Below are 22,496 nucleotides of genomic sequence, written 5' to 3' on the forward strand. Positions count from 1 at the left end.
ACATGTTTTTAAAATTTGAAAAATCAGAAAAATTACCATTCAGAAATAATCTCTGTAAACTTTTTAGGTATACTGTCTTATAGCCTTTCCCCCTGTGCGTATATATTTTATACACACATAAATGGTTTTCACAGAATTAATATTATTTTGTAAATATAGAATTTTATATTCTGAAAACTTTGGTTCAGTTGCTAAGTCGTGTTCAGTGCTGTACTCAATATGTCAGCAAATTTGGAAAACTCAGCAGTGGCCACAGGACTGCAACCCCATGGACTGCAGCACACCAGCTTCCCTGTCCTTCACCATCTCCCAGAGCTTGCCCAAACTCATGTCCATTGAGTCAGTGATGCCATCTAACCATCTCATCCTCTGTCAGCCCCTTCTCCTCCTGCCCTCAATCTTTCCTAGTATCAGGGTCTTTTCCAGTGAGTCGGCTCTTTGTGTCAGGTGGCCAAAGTATTGAAGCTTCAGTATCAGTCCTTCCAAAGAATATTCAGGATTGATTTCCTTTAGGATTGACTGGTTTGATCTCCTTGCTGTCCAAGGGACTCTCAAGCATCTTCTTCAGCACCACATTTGAAAAGCGTCAATTCTTCAGCATTCAGCCTTCTTTATGGTCCAACTGTCACATCTGTACATGATTACTGGAAAAACCATAGCTTTGACTAAATGGACCTTTGTTGGCAAAGTGATGGCTATGCTTTTTAATATGCTGTCTAGGTTTGCCATGGCTTTTTTTGCAAGGAGCAAGCGTCTTTTAATTTCATGGCTGCAGTCACCATCTGCAGTGATTTTGGAGCTCCCCAAAATAAAGTCTGTCACTGTTTCCATTTTTTTCCCCATATCTTTGCTATGAAGTGATGGGACCAGATGCCATGATCTTTGTTTTTGAAAACTGTTCCACACAATTAAATAGTCTTCCGATATATTAATGTCTATATAACATGTGATAATGCAGCTTCTCTGGTAGCTCAGATGGTAAAGAATCCGCCTACAATGCAGGAAATGCAGGAGACCTGGTTTTGATTACTGCACTGGGAAGATCCCCTGGAGAAGGGAATGGAAACCCACTCCAGTGTTCTTGCCTGGAGAACCCCATGGATAGAGGAGCCTGGGGGGCTACAGTACATGGGGTCGCAAAGAATCAGACTCAGCTGAGGAACTAACACTTTACTTTTCACGTGTGAAAATGCAGTCATTTACTTAGTCTTCTATATTGTTCATTTAGTTTGTTTCTATTTCTGGTGTGAAAAACTCACTTCAGTTACCATCTTTGTAGAAGTATTTTTATGTTTTGATTATTCCCTTAAATACCTAGAACCAAAATTTAGGTTGGTTTGGTTCTAGGGTCTTGGCTAGACCCTAGCCAAGGCTGGCTCTTTTCTAGGATCTTGATAAATATTGCTAAATTACAAAAATATACCAATTATTACAATGTGTGGTTTCATGGCATCCTCTCTAATACTCAATTTAATATTTGTCAATTTTATAGATGAAAATATTATTTTTACTATTTACCTTGTTTTAATATTAGTGGTTTAGAACATGAATATTTAGTTACTTTTACTTGTATTAATTCTTCGTCCATTTATGTACTGAGGAGTTTGTTGATGTTTTATGAATCTGTCTGTTAGAAAAGTTTTGTTTGAAAACTTAGCTCAGTGAAACTACATCTTAATCAAAATGGGGTGTACTACTGATTAGTACAAATATTTATACAGTTCTACTACTTCTAAAATAATCTAGATTGTGTTACGATTTTTGTTGCTGACTGAATATCACAAATTTTTGAAGCATCCCATAGTTTTAAGTCTCTGTGACTCCCTTTGTCACCTTGCTCAGATACCACCTTTTTGAAGAGTTCCACTCTGATGATCCTAAGTACACTTGCAACTTCTGCCTGGGACCTCACAGCACACCCTGCACTTTGGTCTCCTTTTCAGCTCTACTTCCTTTTCCATTATACTTACCACTTTCTAAAAGACTGTTTAATAGGTTCTGTTATTTGATACGTCTATTTATTTTCTGTCTCTCCTTACTAAATGTATTAAAATGTGAGTCTCATGAGGACAGGAATTCCTCAGTGTTGTTTTAGCACCCTACTATATCCAAAGCATTCAGAACAGTACCTGGCATATAGTAAGCATTTGATAAATCTTTGTTGAATGAATGAACGAATATTAATAGATGTATTACTGAGTTAAAAGATCCTTGTCCTAGTGAATAACAATAGTTTTAATATACTTTATTGTACATATACTAATTTTAAAATATAAAGTGAAAATTAATTTTGTTTTGTGTTTTTATAGATAATTTTTCACACATTGCAGTTGCTTGCATTTACTTCCCTTGCCGTTTTAATTATGAGGCTGAAGCTCTTTTTGACACCTCACATGTGTGTTATGGCTTCCCTGATATGTTCTCGGCGGGTAAGTTATTCATTCTTTTATAACTACTCTATAACACTATGGCAACTACAATGTAGTTAATCATGGTTTTGCGCATTAATCTAAAACATAAAAGCGCTCAGTGTTTTTTTATCTTAAGTGACTTAAAGTACTAGTTTGTGATTCATTATAGCATAAGAAAAGCAAATTCAAGTAGCTTTGAAATTTATTCCTAGATTTTAGCTGATAGTTCTGTGACTTTCCCCTCTATTAGTATTCTCACTAATATAGTTTTTGAAATTCAGGTCAGGGTAACAGCTTCATGGCCCATCAAAACTATCCTCAAGTGCTCTTGAAATACTAGAGAAGACGCAGTGCAATTGCTCTAGTTTTGTCCTGTTGGGCTTGGATAATCTGTGGAAAAATTGTCAATTTCTAGGGTTCTGTTACTGTAGCTCGTATGCAAGACAGCTAGATAAAGTAGCGAGAATTTGGGGACCAAGATACTTCTAGAGACCCCTTACTTGGTTTTGATTATAAATGTTTTGCCTTAGAATATCATAATACTTAAATTCCTGAGAGGATAAAAATTGTCAGTACTAATGGTGTTTCCCTAGATATTCAAGATGTCCATAAAAGACATCCAGATATTACAGGATTTAGTTCGAGGATATGTCAGAATTATGATTTGCTAACCTTAACTCCTGGTTGTAAATCTGTACTGGAAGGATCAGGTATTTCTTCTTTAATTCTTTCAAGAGGAAAGCAAGCTCCATTTTTAACTGGATCATATAATTCTAAAATAGTTGCTGGTTTTAAGCAATAGATAATTATTATATTCTGTATATTATTAGTTTCAAATGGTAATCCATCTTGGTTTAGGTAGAAAGGTGAGAATATATTATTGACCCAATAGCACTGTTCATATAAGAATTATAAATAAATGGTTTCTTTCATTTCAGCTGTTTGGCTGGCTTTTTTGCAGAGTTCGTTTTATGCTTGTTATCCTCAGTGTTGTAACAATAATGTCAATACAAGGTTATGTAAACCTCCATAATCAATGGAGCATAATAGGTGAATTTAATAATTTGCCCCAGGAAGAACTGATACAGTGGATCAAATACAATACCAGGCCAGGTATGTAGCTGTTTTGATTGTATGTATAGCTAGCAAACACACATACACTTACACACATTATATGTTGTTATTCATTTGTATATATTGTATAGTTGTCATTTCATATATATATGTGCGTATATATACAATTTAAAAAAGCACATGCATTCATACCGTCACACATTTTTAGTGTGTTAATTGCAGCGTTCACCAAGTCAAATTTCCAAAAGGAAACATTGTGTCCTCTTTAAACCCCTCCTGTCAAAAAGAATTTTAATTGATATGGAGAGTTAATGATTATTCACAAGTTATATGCTATAACTCTGAGATTATTATTGTATTTTAATCGTAACAGTGACACCTCAAAGTAAAAAACCTTTAATGACAAACTTTCACACCGTGTGACGGGCCACTGGAGAAACCAGTTTTGACTGTGGGGAGATTAACAATACCCCTCCCATTACTTCCATCAGTGCATACCCTCTGCTCCATGTCTATAAAACCAATCACATACAGAAGGGTTAAAATCTTGGACATTCGGGTTTTTTCACTAACTCATCTCAAAAAGATGATTATACATGCTACTTTTAAACAGTTTAAAATATTCTTTTAGTTTTTCTTTTCTTACAGTCTTTATATTAGACCACCTCAAGCAGATTGATATTTACTTCATTTTTAAATACCTTTCCAGAGAATTCTGTTCTATGCTATTTTATGCAACTACTCTATAGTCCTGTCCAGTTTTTTTCTGGCTTAATTTCTTCACTATGATTTATTTAAATTTATCCTGTGATTCTTTGAGCCACTTTCCTCTTATCTCTTATTTGGTAGTCATCATTTTACTAATTAGCTATTGTTAAGGTAAACGCTTATAAACTTCAACTCAGATATTTGGTCTGTGGCTTTCAAAGGGTGTAGATGACAATGCCTTATCACTTAGACTATAAGTCTTAGGGCTTCCAGGCTAGTTTAATCAGAATTTTTGAATTAATATTTTATTTTTTCCCTGTAAGGTACAAGGTAGTTACTGCCTTTACTCTCTCTCACCCCTCGCCACTTACACCTGTTTTCCAAAGCTTTAAAAGGTATCTGTTCTTTTCATGTTTGCTTGCATTCCAGTGTTTGTCTTGGATTCTTTGCAAAGAAAGCCTATGTTTAGCAACTTATCCTTCTAAGACAATTCCCACAAACTCTTACCTCATTTTTGCCTCTTCTTTGATCCTACCAATTTTTCTCATCTCTGTATTATGAGTTCTCTTATGGTTACCACATGTTTAATTAAAAGAAGCTTGAGATTCTATAGTTAAGGTGAGACTGGAGCTTACATTCAGGTCTACCATGTAGCTTTGCATAGTTTGTACACAGCACAAAGGTGCTCAGTTGAGAGGACAAGTGTGGTCCACTCACAAGTCATGTATTAGTGAGGTTCTGTCAGATCAGAAGGGATACTTTTTTCTAATACATGCAGTAGGCTAATTGGAGATTTAAATATATTATAGAAGAGATCCTGTGGTTTCCCTATCATGCTCATATTTGATGCCTTACTCCCAAGAGGACAGAAGCAGCTAAGGAGTATTTCTCCCTTTCCCTCTGTTTCATAGACGGTTTCTTCTCCGTGGTTCCAGTGCTTGCTGGACAGGCTTTCCTCGTTTGTTCTGGATGACCCTGGTCCTGAATTTGGGTCCCTCCAGCCCAGATTTTCTCAACTTTGATATTCGGGGCTTTACACTTTACAGTGTAAAGGGCACTTTACACTGGCAGAATAATATTTAACAGCATTAACAGCATTCCTTTCTTCTACCAATCAGATGTCAGCAGCACGTCTCCCTTAACAGTGTGGTAACCAGAAATTCTCCAGAAGTTGCCAGGAACAAAATTACTCCTGACTGAGAACTACTACTCTTGTCAAAGAGCTTTTTATCATTAATTATTGAATCTTACAGTAATAAAGATATGTTTACTTCAATTTATTTATATATTTTTTAATTTAAGGCATATGAAGTGATATAAATCCCTTAGAAGAAATGTAATAGCCCTCATAGTCAACAAGAGTCCAAAATGCAGTACTTGGGTGTAGTCTCTAAAACAACAGAATGATCTCTGTTTGTTTCCGAAGCAAACCATTAAATATCACAGTAATCTAAGTCTATGCACCAACCACTAATGCCAAGGAAGCTGAAATTGAATGATCTGTGAAGACCTACAAGACCTTCTTCTACAAGACCACCAAAAAAGATATCATTTTCATCACAGGAGACTGGAATGTAAAAGTAAGAAGTCAAAAGATACCTGGAATAACAGGCAAATTTGGCCTTGGAGTACAAGATAAAGCAGGGCAAAGGCTAATAGAGTTTTGCCAAGAGAATGCATATACTATCTTCCAGCACAAAAGAGACAACTCTACACGTGGACATCACCAGATGGCCAGTACTGAAATCAGATTGATTATAGTCTTTGCAGCCGAAAATGGAGAAGCTCTATACAGCAGAAAAACAAGACCAGGAGTTGACTGTGGCTCAGATCATGAACTCCTTATTGCCAAATTCAGACTTAAATTGAAGAAAGTAGGGAAAACCACTAGGTCATTCACGTATGATCTAAATCAAATCCCTACAATTATACAGTGGATGTGACAAATGGATTCAAGGGATTAGTTCTAACAGAGTGCCTGGAGCACTATGGACAGAGTTTCATAACATTGTACAGGAGGTTGTGATCAAAACCATGCCCAAGAAAAAGAAATGCAAAAAGACAAAGTGGTTGTCTGAGGAGGAGCTGAGAAAAAAAGAGAAGTGAAAGGTAAAGGAAAAAAGGAGAGATACACCCATCTGAATGCAGAGTTCCAAAGAACAGCAAGGAGAGATAAGAAAACCTTCCTCAGCGACCAATGCAAATAAATAGAGGAAAACAACAGAATAGGAAAGACTAGAGATCTCTTCAAGAAAATTAGAGATACCAAGGGAACATTTCATGCAACGATGAGGACAATAAAGGACAGAAATGGTATGGACCTAAAAGAAGCAAAAGACATTGAGAGGAGGTGGCAAGAATACACAGAAGAACTGTACAAAAAAGATAACCATGATGGTGATCACTTGCCTAGAGCCAGACATCCTGGAATGCAAAGTCAAGTAGGTCTTAGGAAGCATGACTATAAACAAAGCTAGTGGAGGTGATGGAATTCCAGCTGAGCTATTTCAAATCCTAAAAGATGATGCTGTGAAAGTGCTGCACTCAATATGCCAGTAAATTTGGAAAACTCATCAGTGGCCACAGCACTGGAAAAGGTCGGTTTTCATTCCAGTCCCAAAGAAAGGCAATGCCAAAGAATGCTCAAAGTACTCCACAATTGCACGCATCTCACACGCTAGTAAAGTAATGCTGAAATTCTCCAGACTAGGCTTCACGAATTGAGAACTTCCAGATGTTCAAACTGAATTTAGAAAAGACAGAGGCACCAGAGATCAAATTGCCAACATCCGTTGGATCATAGAAAAAGCAGAAGTCCAGAAAGGCATCTGCTTCTGCTTCATTGACCACGCTAAATAAAGCCTTTGACTGTGTTGACCACAACAAAATATGGAAAATTCTTCATAGATGAGAATACTAAACCACCTAACCTGCCTCCTGAGAAACCTGTATGCAGGTCAAGAAGCAGCAGTTAGAACTGGACATGGAACAACGGACTGGTTCCAAATTGGGAAAGGAGTATGTCAAAGCTGTATATTGTCACCTTGCTTATTTAACTTATATGTAGAGCACATCATGCAAAATGCCGGACCGGATGAAGTGCGAGCTGGAATCAAGATTGCTGGAAGAAATATCAATAACCTCAGATATGCAGATGACACCACCCTTGTGGCAGAAAGCAAAGAGGAACTGACAAGCCTCTTGATGAAGGTGAAAGAGGAGAGTGAAAAAGTTGGCTTAAAACTGAGTGTTGAAAAAATGAAGATCATGGTATCCAATCATGGCAAATAGATGGGAAACAATGGAAACAGTGACAGACTTTATTTTCTTGGGCTCCAAAATCACTGCAGATGGTGACTGCAGCCATGATATTAAAAGACGCTTGCTCCTTGGAAGAAAAGCTACGACAGACCTAGGCAACATATTAAACAGCAGAGACATTACTTTGGGGACAAAGGTCTATCTAGTCAAAGCTATGGTTTTTCCAGTAGTCATATATGGATGTGAGAGCTGGACTATAAAGAAAGCTGAGTGCTGAAGAACTGATACTTTTGAACTGTGATGTTGAAGAAGACTCTTGAGAGTCGGCCAAGAGATCAAACCAGTCAGTCCTAAAGGAAATCAATCCTGAATATTCATTGGAAGGACTGATGCTGAAGCTGAAGCTTCAATACTTTTGCCACCTGATGCGAAGACCTGACTCACTGGAAAAGACCCTGATGCTGGGAAAGATTGAAGGCAGGAGGAGAAGGGGCTGACAGAGGATGAGATGGTTAGATGGCATCACTGACTCAATGGACATGAGTTTGGGCAAGCTCTGGGAGATGGTGAAGGACAGGGAAGCTGGTGTGCTGCAGTCTATGGGGTCACAAAGAGTTGGACATGACTGAGCGACTGAACAGCAAACAACAAATTCATTCAAAGTTACACTTAGAATGGTTAATTTTATTTTAAAATAAATATTCAGTTATTTCCAGTAGATCTGAGTAATATACCTAGTTCTTATTGGTGGTGTTAGTTTGCTGATTAAAAGTGATAATGATCTTCCTAATTATATAATCATTAATTATATGATTACAATAAATCATATTTATTTCTTTCCATTTGGTCTTTTTGTCTCTCAAGAAATACAACTAAAACTGAAGTCACACAGTAGATTTTGTGTGTCACTGCTGCTGCTGCTAAGTCACTTCAGTCGTATCCAACTCTGTGTGACCCCATAGACGGAAGCCCACCAGGCTCCCCCGTCCCTGGGATTCTCCAGGCAAGAACACTGGAGTGGGTTGCCATTTCCTTCTCCGATGTGTGAAAGTGAAAAGTGAAAGTGAAGTTGCTCAGTCGTGTCCGACCCTTAGCGACCCCACGGGGACTGCAGCCTACCAGGCTCCTCCATCCATGGGATTTTCCAGGCAAGAGTACTGGAGTGGCTTGCCATTGCCTTCTCCGTTGTGTGTCACTAGTTATAACCAAAAAACAACAGATTTATACATGGTATTACTCCAGAAAGTACTACTAACACATAATGAAATGGTTTGATGAAATGTATATATTTATAAAGTCAAACAAAAACTAAGGAGACTTAGTTATGAATATTTAAAAGTGATCTGAGGGATTACAGTTTCAATTTCCATGCTTGTGATGGGTCTGTAAAGATTTTCTATATCTTCCTGGTTCAGTTTTGGAAAGTTATACTTTTCTAAGAATTTGTCCATTTCTTGCAAGTTGTCCATTTTATTGGCATATAATTGCTGATAATAGTGTCTTATGATCCTTTGTATTTCTGTATTGTCTGTTGTGCTCTCTCCCTTTTCATTTCTAATTTTATTGATTTGGTTTTTCTCCCTTTGTTTCTTGATGAGTCTGACTAGTGGTTTGTCAATTTTATTTACCCTCCCAAAGAACCAGCTTTTGGCTTTGTTGATTTTTGCTATGGTCTCTTTTGTTTCTTTTGTATTTATTTCTGCCCTAATTTTTAAGATCTCTTTCCTTCTACTGACCCTAGGGTTCTTCATTTCTTCCTTTTCTAGTTGCTTTAGGTGTAGAGTTAGGTTATTTAGTTGGCTTTTTTTCTGGTTTCTTGAGGTATGCCTGTATTGCTATGAACCTTCCCCTTAGCACTGCTTTTACAGTGTCCCATAGGTTTTGGGTTGTTGTGTTTTGATTTTCATTCGTTTCTATGCATATTTTGATTTCTTTTTTGATTTCTTCTATGATTTGTTTGTTATTCAGCAGCGTGTTGTTCAGCCTCCATATGTTGGCATTTTTAATAGTTTTTCTCCTGTAAGTGAGATCTAGTCTTACTGCATTGTGGTCAGAAAAGATGCTTGGAATGATTTCAATTTTTTTGAATTTACCAAGGCTAGATTTATGGCCCAGGATGTGATCTATCCTGGAGAAGGTTCCGTGTGCACTTAAGAAGGTGAAATTCATTATTTTGGGGTGAAATGTCCTATAGATATCTATTAGGTCTAACTGGTCTATTGTATCATTTAACTTTTGTGTTTCCTTGTTAATTTTCTGTTTAGTTGATCTATCCATAGATGTGAGTGGGGTATTAAAGTCTCCCACTATTATTGTGTTATTGTTGATTTCCCCTTTCATACTTGTTAGCATTAGTCTTACATATTGTGGTGCTCCTATGTTGGGTGCATATATATTTATAATTGTTATATCTGCTTGGATTGAGCCTTTGAGCATCATGTAGTGTCCTTCGTTGTCTCTTTTCACAGCCTTTGTCTTAAAGTCTATTTTATCTGATATGAGTATTGCTACTCCTGCTTTCTTTTGGTCTCTGTTTGTGTGGAATATCTTTTTCCACCACTTTACTTTCAATCCCTCATTTTGAGGTGGGTCTCTTGTAGACAACATATATAGGGGTCTTGTTTTTGTATCCATTCAGCCAGCCTTTGTCTTTTGGTTGGGGCATTCAACCCATTTACATTTAAGGTAATTATTGATAAGTATGATCCCGTTGCCATTTTCTTTATTGTTTTGGGTTCGAGTTTATACACTCATTCTGTGTTTCCTGTCTAGAGAAGGTCCTTTAGCACTTGTTGGAGAGCTGGTTTGCTGATGCTGAATTCTCTCAGCTTTTGCTTGTCTGTAAAGCTTTTGATTTCGCCTTCATATTTGAATGAGATCCTTGCTGGGTACAGTAATCTGGGCTGTAGATTATTTTCTTTCAGCACTTTAAGTATGCCCTGGCCTGAAGAGTTCCCTCCTGGCCTGAAGAGTTTCTATTGAAAGGTCAGCTGTTATCCTTATGGGGATCCCCTTGTGTGTTATTTGTTGCTTTTCCCTTGCTGCTTTTAATATTTGTTCTTTGTGTTTGATCTTTGTTAATTTGATTAATATGTGTCTTGGGGTATTTCACCTTGGGTTTATCCTGTTTGGGACTCTCTGGGATTCTTGGACTTGGGTGATTATTTCCTTCCCCATTTTAGGGAAATTTTCAACTATTATCTCCTCAAGTATTTTCTCATGGTCTTTCTTCTTGTCTTCTTCTTTTGGGACTCCTGTGATTCGAATGTTGGGGCATTTAACCTTGTCCCAGAGGTCTCTGAGATTGTCCTCATTTCTTTTAATTCGTTTTTCTTTTTTCCTTTCTGCTTCATTTATTACTACTGTTCTGTCTTCTAACTCACTTATTCTATCTTCTGCCTCCGTTATTCTACTGTTGGTTCCCTCCAGAGTGTTTTTTATCTCATCTATTGCATTATTCATTGTATATTGACTTTTTTTATTTCTTCTGCTGCTAAGTCACTTCAGTCGTATCTGACTCTGTGCAACCCCATAGACAGAAGCCCACCAGGCTCCCCCCTCCCTGGGACTCACCAGGCAAGAACACTGGAGTGGGCTGCCACCTCCTTCTCCAATGTGTGAAAGTGAAAAGTGAAAGTGAAGTCGCTCAGTCGTGCCCGACCCTCAGTGACCCCACGGACTGCAGCCTACCAGGCTTCTCCATCCATGGACTCTCCAGGCAAGAGTACTGGAGTGGCTTGCCATTGCCTTCTCCGTTTATTTCTTCTAGATCCTTATTAAACCTTTCTTGCATCTTCTCAATCCTCATCTTCAGATTATTTTTCTGTAACTCCAATTTGCTTTCAAGATTTTGGATCAATTTCACTATCATTATTTGGAATTCTTTATCAGGTAGATTCCCTATCTCTTCCTCTTTTGTTTGTGTTGGTGGGCATTTATCATGTTCCTTTATTTGCTGGGTATTTCTCTGCCTCTTCATCTTGCTTATATTGCTGGGGTGGCCTTTCCATCTTCTGGCAATTTGTGGAGTTCTCTTTATTGTGTAGTTTCCTTGCTATGGGTGAGGTTGGACGGGAGGCTTGTCAAGGTTCCCTGGTTAGGGAAGCTTGTGTCAGTGTTCTGGTGGGTAGAGCTGGATTTCTTCTCTCTTGAGTGCAATGAAGTGACCAGTAATGAGTTATGAGATGTCAATAGGTTTGGAGTGACTTTGGACAACCTGTATAATCACTTCCAAGGTGGTTCCCTCTGTTTTAGCTTCTGTTTGCTGGTCTCTTCAGTGTCTAATTTCCTCCCTGACACTAGGGGGTGGTTGTGTAATCAGAAATCTTTTTCTTTAATCAGAAATCTTCCAGCAAATAAAAGCTCAGGTCCAGATGGCTTCACAGCTGAATTCTACCAAAAATTTAAGGAAGAGCTAACACCTATCCCACTCAAACTCTTCCAGAAAATTGCAGATGAAGGTAAACTTCCTAACTCATTCTATGAGGCCAGTTCAGTTCAGTTCAGTCGCTCAGTCGTGTCTGACTCTTTGCGACCCCATGAATCACAGCACGCCAAGCCTCCCTGTCCATCACCAACTCCCGGAGTTCACTCAAACTCATGTCCACAGAGTCGGTGATGCCATCCAGCCATCTCATTCTCGGTCGTCCCCTTCTCCTCCCACCCCCAACCTTTCCCAGCATCAGAGTCTTTTCCAGTGAGTCAACTCATCACATGAGGTGGCCAAAGTATTGCAGTTTCAGCTTTAGCATCAGTCCTTCCAGTGAACATCCAGGATCGATCTCCCTTCGAATTGACTGGCCACCATTACCCTAATATCAAATACTGACAAAGATGCCACAAAAAAAGAGAACTTCAGGTCAATATCACTGATGAACATAGATGCAAAAATCCTTAACAAAATTCTAGCAATCAGAATCCAACAACACATTAAAAAGATCATACATCATGACCAATTGGGCTTTATCCCAGGGATGCAAGAATTCTTCAATATCCGCAAATCAATCAATGTAATACACCACATTAACAAACTGAAAAATAAAAACTATATGATTATTTCAATAGATGTAGAGAAAGCCTTCGACAAAATACAACATCCATTTATGATAAAAACCCTCCAGAAAGTGGGAATAGAAGGGACATATCTCAACATAATAAAAGCTATATATGACAAACCCACAGCAAACACTATCCTCAATGGTGAAAAACTGAAAGCATTTCCCCTAAAGTCAGGAACAAGACAAGGGTGCCCACTCTCACCACTACTATTCAACATAGTTTTGGAAGTTTTGGCTACAGCAATCAGAGCAGAAAAAGACATAAAAGGAATTCAAATTGGAAAAGAAGAAGTAAAACTCTCACTGTTTGCAGATGACATGATCCTCTACACAGAAAACCCTAAAGACTCTACCAGAAAACTACTAGAGCTAATCAATGAATACAGTAAAGTTGCAGGATATAAAATCAACACACAGAAATCCCTTGCATTCCTATACACTAATAATGAGAAAATAGAGAAATTAAGGAAACAATTCCATTCACCGCTGCAACAAAAAGAATTAAATACTTAGGAATATATCTACCTAAAGGAACAAAAGACCTATATATAGAAAACTATAAAACATTGGTGAAAGAAATCAGAGAAGACACTAATAGATGGTGAAATATACCATGTTCATGGATTGGAAGAATAAATATTGTGAAAATGAATATATTACCCAAAGTAATTTATAAGTTCAATGCAATCCCTATCAAGCTACCAATGGTGTTTTTAACAGAGCTAGAAGAAATAATTTCACAATTTGTATGGAAATACAAAAAACCTCACATAGCCAAAGCAATCTTGAGAAAGAAGAATGGAACTGGGGGAATCAACCTGCCGGACTTCAGGCTCTACTACAAAGCCACAGTCATCAAGACAGTATGGTACTGGCATAAAGACAGAAATATAGATCAATGGAACAAAATAGAAAGCCCAGAGATAAATCCATGCACCTATGGACACCTTATCTTTGACAAAGGAGGCAAGAATATTCAATGGAGAAAAGATAGTCCCTTTAACAAGTGGTGCTGGAAAACTGGTCAACCACTTGTAAAAGAATGAAACTAGAACACTTCCTAACACCATACACAAAAATTAACTCAAAATGGATTAAAGATCTAAATGTAAGACCAGAAACTATAAAACTCCTAGAGGAGAACATAGGCAAAATACTCTCCAACATAAATCACAGCAGGATCCTCCATGACCCACCTCCCAGAATATTGGAAATAAAAGCAAAAATAAACAAATGGGACCTAATTAAAATTAAAAACTTCTGCACAGCAAAGGAAACTATAAGCAAGGTGAAAAGACAGCCTTCAGAATGGGAGAAAATAATAGCGAATGAAGCAACTGATAAAGGATTAATCTCAAAAATATACAAGCAACTCCTGCAGCTCAATTCCAAAAAAACAAACAACCCAATCAAAAAATGGGCCAAAGAACTAAACAGACATTTCTCCAAAGAAGACATACAGATGGCTAACAAACACATGAAAAAATGCTCAACATCCCTCATAATCAGAGAAATGCAAATTAAAACCACAATGAGGTACCATTTCACGCCAGCCAGAATGGCTGCTATCCAAAAGTCTACAAGCAATAAATGCTAGAGAGGGTGTGGAGAAAAGGGAACCCTCTTACACTGTTGGTGGGAATGCAAACTAGTACAGCCACTATGGAGAACAGTGTGGAGATTCCTTAAAAAACTGGAAATAGAACTGCCATATGACCCAGCAATCGCACTCCTGGGCATACACACTGAGGAAACCAGAATTGAAAGAGACACACGTACTCCAATGTTCATTGCAGCACTGTCTGTTATAACCAGGACATGGAAGCAACCTAGATGTCCGTCTGCAGACGAATGGATAAGAAAGCTGTGGTACATTTACACAATGGAGTACTACTCAGCAATTAAAAAGAATACATTTGTATTAGTTCTAATGAGGTGGATGAAACTGGAGGCTATTATACAGAGTGAAGTAAGCCAGAAAGAAAAATACCAATACAGTATATTAACACATATATATGGGATATAGCAAGAGGATAATTATAACCCTGTATATGAGACAACAGTAGAGACTTGGATGTGTGGAGCAGTCTTTTGGACTCTGTGGGAGAGGGCGAGGGTGGGATAATTAGGAGAATGGATTGAAACATGTATATTGTCATATGTGAAACGATCTGACGTGATTGGGGGTTCCCCACCTCAACACTCTGTGGATTTAAGAGGCCATTCCTTCCAGAAGTGTATAAATTAGCCTGGGATAGAACCTGCATGCTGAATTTACTAATTAAGAAATAAGAAACCAGAACTATAAAGGTGGCATAGAAATACAAGAAACTATTCTTAAGTAATCTTTTAAAACTTTGAACAGAGTTACAGATTTTACCATTTGTTATAAACTAGTATATATAATTTAACCAGAACCATAAGAAAATTAGTATTGTGTGAATTCTGAAGCACTTTCAACATGTTGTAGGAATAATGTGGACTTTCTTGAATTTTACACATTCATCAGTGAATGGTCTGTATCTCGTGCCTTTGTTGGTTTTCTGTGAGCTGTAGTTTCTGGGAAGTGAGCAGCTCTCATTCCTGTAATTCTTGTAACCCAGTCATTCGTGTGCCTCCTTCATGAGGATTCAGTGTGGCTGTGGTGCTGTTATCCCTCTGATAGGAACTCTAACTCAGTGTAAAGCCCCAAAGATCTGTTACTTATTTTTATTTTATATTGTACTATATTTTATTTGCAGTGTTGTGTTTGTTTCAGGTGTATAGCAAAGTGATACAGTCATATATATATATGAATTAACAAAAGCAGTTCCCGTCTTTTGATGGGGTGCTCAAAATAAATAAATAAAAGTGATCTGAGGGAAGAAAACAATGCCTTCATGTGGCAAGTTCTCAGGATTACAGTTCATAACCCACGAAACTCACTTTAAAACATGTACTGTGAGACTTGCCCTTTATAAGTCTTCTCGTTCCTAGAACTTTAGACTATTGGAACAAGATATGAAATTTTACAATTCTTTCCAGTCCTGTCTTTGTAGTGCTGTTAGTACAGCACTTGAACAGGGCAGTGTGCTCTAGTGAAGTGGCTAAGAGCGTGGGTCCTGATAGTTCCTAGCTGTGCTGTCTTGGGCTAATTGCTTTGCTGTCTCTTAGCTTCCTAATCTACAAAACAGGAATAACATAGAACCCACCCCCAAAGCTGTGCAAGTTAAATTGTATAATCACCAAGTGTATGGCACCAAGATAGCATTTAACAAAAGTTGGCAATTATTATGTAAACCATCAGTAAATATTAAGTGAAAAAAAAAAGAATGCCGTCAATGATTATTATTTTAACTGTACTTCATCTTTCTTGGGCTTCCCTGGTAGCTCTTCTGGTAAAGAATCCACCTGCAATGCAGGAGAGCCTGGTTTGATTCCTGGGTCGGGAAGATCCCCTGGAGGAGGAAATGGCAACCTACTCTGGTATTCTTGCCAGAAAAATCCCATGGACAGAGGAGCCTGGTAGGCTACAGTCCATGGGGTTGGAAAGAGTTGGACATGACTGAGCAACTAAGCACAGCACATCTTTCTTAACTGAGTTCAAATATTACAGATTAGTAACTTTTGGTTTTCTTTAAAACGTGTTGTTAAGAAATATAATCTTGTTTGCCAGATGCTGTTTTTGCTGGTGCCATGCCTACAATGGCAAGTGTCAAGCTTTCCACTCTTCACCCCATTGTGAATCACCCACATTATGAGGATGCAGACTTGAGGTGGGCAACTCATAGACTACTGCAACCAGACACACCAATGACTTCTGCTGACTCATAGGAATAGGGAAGATTTTTATATACACACATACACATTCTTTCATCCTCATGTTCATTCTAGAAGTTAAAAAGTAATAGCAATTCAGAAATTACAACATGTACCTGTTAAAGCAACCTTAATAAATTGCTGAAAACTGAAAAAAGCAAAATGAACTTTTCTCAAAGTAAAAAATAGATCACATTTATGACTAACCTCTGTGTGTTTCTATGGGTGTGTGTGTTCAGTGACATTCCTAAGAGTAGTAACAAGAAGGGAATAGACTTGGCCATCATTTGCCAACCCCTGTTCTAGATTCCACAGCCCCTCTGCCTGATTTAAGAAACCACTGTTGATCTTACTGGTGGCCAATGATGAGCCTTTTTTTCACAGGTAAAAAGAGTTTATGAAGTCCACTACGTTAAATGCTTTTATGAAAATTTGGGTTGCTCTTTTTCTAGTTGATTATGGGAGCCCTAGTTTCCACTGAAATCTGAAAGTTTTGTTTTCCTTAAGTGACTTTTAAAATTTATTATAATCATTCTAGTAATTGGATAATCTTTTCCTTTTAATGTGACTTTGGTTTATTGTTAAAGGTAATTTCAATTATTTAAAGTTTTATGTTTGGTTTTGAAGATTGGGCATTCTGTATGTTTGAACTCCTAAGAAAAGTCTAATGTATAATTGATCATTTACTTAGGATTTTATAAAAACTCCCGATTAGAGCTAAATCATCTGTCTACCGTATTTTGATAAGCATTCCTGTCTCTTGAGCTTCTGTTAGGGTACTTTCTCTACCTTACTACTACTGTGGATGCCCACTGTCTAATTATCCTATTTACTACATTCAGCTTCAACTCATAAGTCTTTCAGACTGTCTCTAAATGAAATTATCTACTGAAATCTGTATTTTCACTGTATTTAGCCTCTATCTGAGTTTCTTCCAAATTAGTTATTTTATGAATTATGCAAAGCTAATTTTATATTCTGAACTATTATACTGCTATCTATCTCTGGACTCTAAACTGGCTTATACACTGGTAATCAGTACCTGCAAAATTCAAATTTCTGTAAGTTTTAGAACATGTAAAATGTAAGTAAAATGTGGAAATTTCTATCCCCAAATAATTCATGTTGTTTGGGGTCATGTATAATCAGTGCTCCATCCAGTAAGCATTGGGGTTTTAATTTGGTAACAAAATTTCTTTAGTCAACTCTATTATCACTTATTTAGAAACTTTTTTTTAACTTGTTTGAATTTAAAGAGCTCGGACAAAAATAGTTTACTCCGCATATAGTCGAAAATCTGCAAAAGAAGTGAGAGATAAATTGGTGGAGTTACATGTAAATTACTACATTTTAGAAGAGGCATGGTGTGTTGTGAGAACTAAGTGAGTATGAGCCCTATGCTCTATGACATATGGTATATTTTAAAACAGTGAATGTTTTACTTCATTACAGCAGTCCTGATTCTTTAAAATTTTTTATTTTAAATTAATTCCATTAAATTGTTATCTTGGCATTTTATTTAAAATTCTTGCATAGCATTTTACTATTTAAGCATAATGTAATTTCAGAAATGATAGTGTATTTTGCTATCCTAATTCTTTCATTTTAACATCTGAATGTAGCTTTGTTCCATAATTTTCAAGTGTTTTAAACTTATTATTAGATATCTGAAATACAGATTTGAATTTATAGCAAAGTGAGATACTAGCATTCTGCAACTACAGCTGATTTACATTGGATTTATAAGACACAGAAGAAAAGTTTCACATAACTCAGAGGACATAATAAGAAAATGTTTCTAATAAACAGTTTTAAATTTCTAAATTTTGAATACCTAAAAATTCATTAAATTCTGAGATGTGTAATGAATATCTTTGTTTAGTCTCCTTGATTTAAAAAGTTCTTAGTTGTATTAATCTTAACATTAAGAATTTTCATTTCTCCTATGAATAATTAGGAATTGGCTATATGAGACTTGTGAAGAGCTAATTTTGGAGATTTTAGTAGCTAATTTTTGTATCTAATTTTAAAATCTAATAAATAATGTATAGGAAGAAGTATATCAGTACTTGCAAATGTGAGTGGGGACTAAACACCCCAATCAAATGTCAGAGATTGAGACTGAATACGAAAGCAAAACCCATCTATGTCCTTCCTTACAGGAAGATGCATTTTAAATACAAATACATGAAAGAAAGGTTGAAGTAGAAAGGATAAAAATGTTACCACTTGAGTAACCATTGTGTGTAACATATGCTAAATATGTATTTTCTAGCATATTCTAAAAAGGCAACACTATAGTGTGGAAGGAAGATCAGTACTTACCTAGGCTGATGTTTCAGGGAGAGGATTGACTATAAAAGGGTACAAGGGAACTCGTTGAGGTGATGGAAATTTTCCGTGTTATGATTATGATGTTGCTCACACACCTATATGCATTTACCCATGCTTATAAGAATTTAAAGCATAAACTGGGTGAATTTTATTGTACGTAAATTATACCTCAATATAGACTGATTTTGTCTGATTTCTTCCCTGTAAGGATTCCCGTGCAGGGTTATTCTCTAGTGAGAAATATCTCATTCAGTTCACTCACAAAGGGAAGAGTTGAGGAGAGTAACACTGGCAGAAGAGTTTCTCTTTCCTCCTTTGGACTTGATGTGTTTTCATGCTAATTTAATTCAAAATTTAAGTTCAAGAATATGAAGTAGGTAATTCATCAGGAATTAGATTAACTATTAACTTTGCTTTGTCTCATTCTACTGTAAATGGGTATTATGTTTGGATAGCAGTACCGCTTAGAACATATATTCATTTATATTTCACTTTGAAGGTGGATTTTTAAATATATGTTTCTGAATTACATTGAGCTCTTATTATTTGATTTAATAATATATTGGTTATTTGGTTAACTGGAATATAAGAATATAGCATAATTTCATTTTATTATTAGTATCTCTAAATTTTAAACATGTTTTTTGAAATGCACTAAGATCTTTAATTTATTAAATGTTAGTCTCTAAAAATCTGAGATATTTTATAATTATAGTTCTTCTAGATATGAATGCATTTTTAATATATATATCTGTGCCTATTTTTTCAGGCCTGGTTGCAGTATGCTTGAAATTTGGGATGTGGAAGACCCTTCTAACTCAGCAAACCCTCCCTTATGTAGCGTCTTGCTCAAGGATGCAAGGCCATACTTCACCACAGTGTTTCAGAATAGTATGTACAGAGTGTTAAAACTTAATTGAGAAGAGACGGCCCTTTACACTATGGTGCAAAGAGGTGAACAATCACTTTAGTTTATTTACATTAATAAAAATCACAAGCTTTAATAAGGGACCCTTAAAAACAAGATAGGAAAAATGATTTAAAGTTTTTCTCATTTCTAAAAGGTAAATTATTTCATTGTTTTCCATTGAATGTCAGCCTTATTAAATTTGTCATATAAATGAGTAAATCATTTCATATTCCATAAATGAATGTTCATCTTAAAGTTTTAAAGAAGAAAAATATATGTAAGAGAACAATGAAATTGAATAAATCAAGAATATATAAGTCCTTTTGTATACAACTAGGCGAATTGCTTCGAATTTTCCCTAGTTCTAGGATGTACCAACTCAAACTCTTTAAAACACTTAGACTAATGCAGTTTCTGAAATGACACTCCCCTAAGATCCTGCTACTGATTACAATCTCTTTGTGATGGAAATTTTGTGAGGAAATTTGTTTGTAACCATGTGTCTATTAAGGTTGTTTTTGCCTTTAGTAGCCCTCAGGAAAGATCTTTAATAGCTTAACAAAATTTTTTTTATCATTTCAAGTTAAGTATTTTTCAAAACAGCTTATTTTGCAATGTTTTCAATCTTTTAAAATTTATTCATCCAGCCAGATATTTTCCACTGTTCAGTTCTCAATTTAAGTTCAGCAGATTATTAATCTGTCTTTTAGAATACAGTGGTGTTTTTTTTTTCTTTTACTATCCAAGTAAATTAAAATTGTTATGGTACACCATATTTAGGGTTTAAGCATAATCAGAAAAGAAAACCCAGTTAAATTTATCAAATAAAATTTGAAGAAGCAAAGGCATTTTCATCTTGAAGTCCTGTAGCTCATTGGTCATAGTCATTTTTACCCCAGTCACCATCTTTTTTAAGAATATGTTTTAAGTCCTTGTTTAGTTTTGGTTTTGGATGAGGACAGTAATGTTTTATAGATCCTCTCTTCCAGTATAAAAGCTACCCAATAGTAATGCTTTGAAAAGTGGTGGTTATCTAGAAAATATGGTTGCCAAGTGGAAAGTTAAACACTCTCTCTGATTGATAGATGTTGAATATGCCATATCTATAGTATTTTAATGTGCATCTACTTTAATAATCTTGGAATGTTTGTAATTCCCTTATTTTTGGCCCTCTCTGTGTTTGAGATAGCAAAATGACTCAATTCCATAGATTAGTTCATTTATAGTAGGTAGAAAATTACATATACAGGAAAACCAATAAATTATTTTTCAACTTTTATTATAGTTGTAAAATATTTTAATACAAGATACAGAACAGCTAAGAATACAAAATTGTATTTATATTCACATTTTCAGATACTTTGTTTTGATCTAAGTATGGGGCAAAGAAGTAAAGGAGGTAGAATACCTAACACAAAAATGGAAATATATTTTGGATGGTGCTTTCATAGGAACTATTCTAAAGAAGTTGGTAGAATTTTAAAGAACTTTATCAGTTAATAAAACAAAATCAGTTAATAAAATACAGGGATATTTACATGGATTTATATATAGGGAATCAATAAAATTATTTTCAACTTTTAAAATATTTTAATACAGGATTCAAAGCCACTAAGAAAGCATTATTTTAGCATTTTCAAATATTTCATTTGGTGTAAATGTGGGATAAAGAAAAGAGCTACAACACCTAAGATTAATGAAATTAAAGTAGCACATTTTAGATAGTATTTTCATAAGCAACATTTAAAAGAAATTGCTAGAATGTAGCAACAAAAATGGATGAGTTGGATTAACTAAAACATATTTCATATAAATATAATGTATTAATATGAATTTATGTTACTTTCACGCACTATATATATTTTAAATTAAAAAAGCCCTTGAAGATCCTGTCATGTGTTTTCTTTCTTCATTCTTTACTAAAACACATTTGGAAATTGAAATCACTCTGATATGAAGGTAGAAATCATGGTTTCCTGACCATGTTTACATTGATAGTGTTTTTTTAACCATTTAAAAACAATTCTGTGTAGTCTCACACAAAAGGCAGTGTACTATGGAGGAAATAGTGTGGCTTTGTAACCAGGTGGATCTCAGTTTGAATCCTGATAACTTTCATTTACTAGGTATATATTACCTACCATCCATCAAAAAGATATTTATTGAACACTTACTGTATGTCAGGCACTATTCTTGGCTATGTGGCTTGACTCTGAAAACTTCAGTTTCTTAACACATAAAGGAGACTCACACTACGTTCTTGGCAGAGTCATTCTGAGGATTAGTGAGATGATACGTTACAGCACACACAGGCCCTTGACAACTGTTAGCCTGTTTACTCTTTCTAGCTTACCCACCAATAACTAGTTCTGTAATACCGTGTTACCTGGTGTGTTGTCTCATTTCAGAATTCCAAATAGTCCTACTTTTTTTTTAAGTATTCTTTAACTGGAGGGAAATTGCTTTACAGTATTATGATAGTTTCTGCCATCAGTTCAGTTCAGTTCAGTCGTTCAGTCATGTCTTACTCTTTGCGACCCCATTAATCACAGCACGCCAGGCCTCCCTGTCCATCACCAATTCCCGGAGTTCACTCAAACCCACTTCCATTGAGTCGGTGATGCCATCCAGCCATCTTGTTCTCTGTCGTCCCCTTCTCCTCCTGCCCCCAATCCCTCCCAGCATCAGAGTCTTTTCCAGTGAGTCAACTTGTCGCGTGAGGTGGCCAAAGTATTGGAGTTTCAGCTTTAGCATCAGTCCTTCCAATGAACACCCAGGATTGATCTCCTTTAGAATGGACTGGTTGGATCTCCTTGCAGTCCAAGGGACTCTCAAGAGTCTCCTCCAGCACCACAGTTCAAAAGCATCAATTCTTCGGTGATCAGCTTTCTTCCATACAACAATGCAAATCAGGCATAATTATACATATATCACCTCCCTCTT

General features: G+C 36.2%; 1 protein-coding gene across 1 annotated transcript in view; it reads left to right on the plus strand.

Annotated features, from left to right (window-relative positions):
• Positions 1–21,584, plus strand: part of DPY19L2 (dpy-19 like 2) — a 103,515-nt gene extending 81,931 nt beyond the window's left edge. The window contains exons 18-22 of the mRNA XM_055420887.2: positions 2,310–2,429; positions 3,350–3,524; positions 16,167–16,266; positions 17,566–17,691; positions 19,413–21,584. Of these exons, the coding sequence (XP_055276862.2) occupies positions 2,310–2,429; positions 3,350–3,524; positions 16,167–16,266; positions 17,566–17,691; positions 19,413–19,563 (672 nt within the window). The 3' untranslated portion in view covers positions 19,564–21,584. The remainder of the gene's footprint in view (positions 1–2,309; positions 2,430–3,349; positions 3,525–16,166; positions 16,267–17,565; positions 17,692–19,412) is intronic.
• The last annotated feature ends 912 nt before the right edge of the window (positions 21,585–22,496 follow it).

The sequence above is a fragment of the Moschus berezovskii genome, chromosome 3 (genome assembly GCF_049115385.1).
Source record: "Moschus berezovskii isolate FMDL1 chromosome 3, NW_MosBer_1.0, whole genome shotgun sequence".
NCBI lineage: Eukaryota > Metazoa > Chordata > Mammalia > Artiodactyla > Moschidae > Moschus > Moschus berezovskii.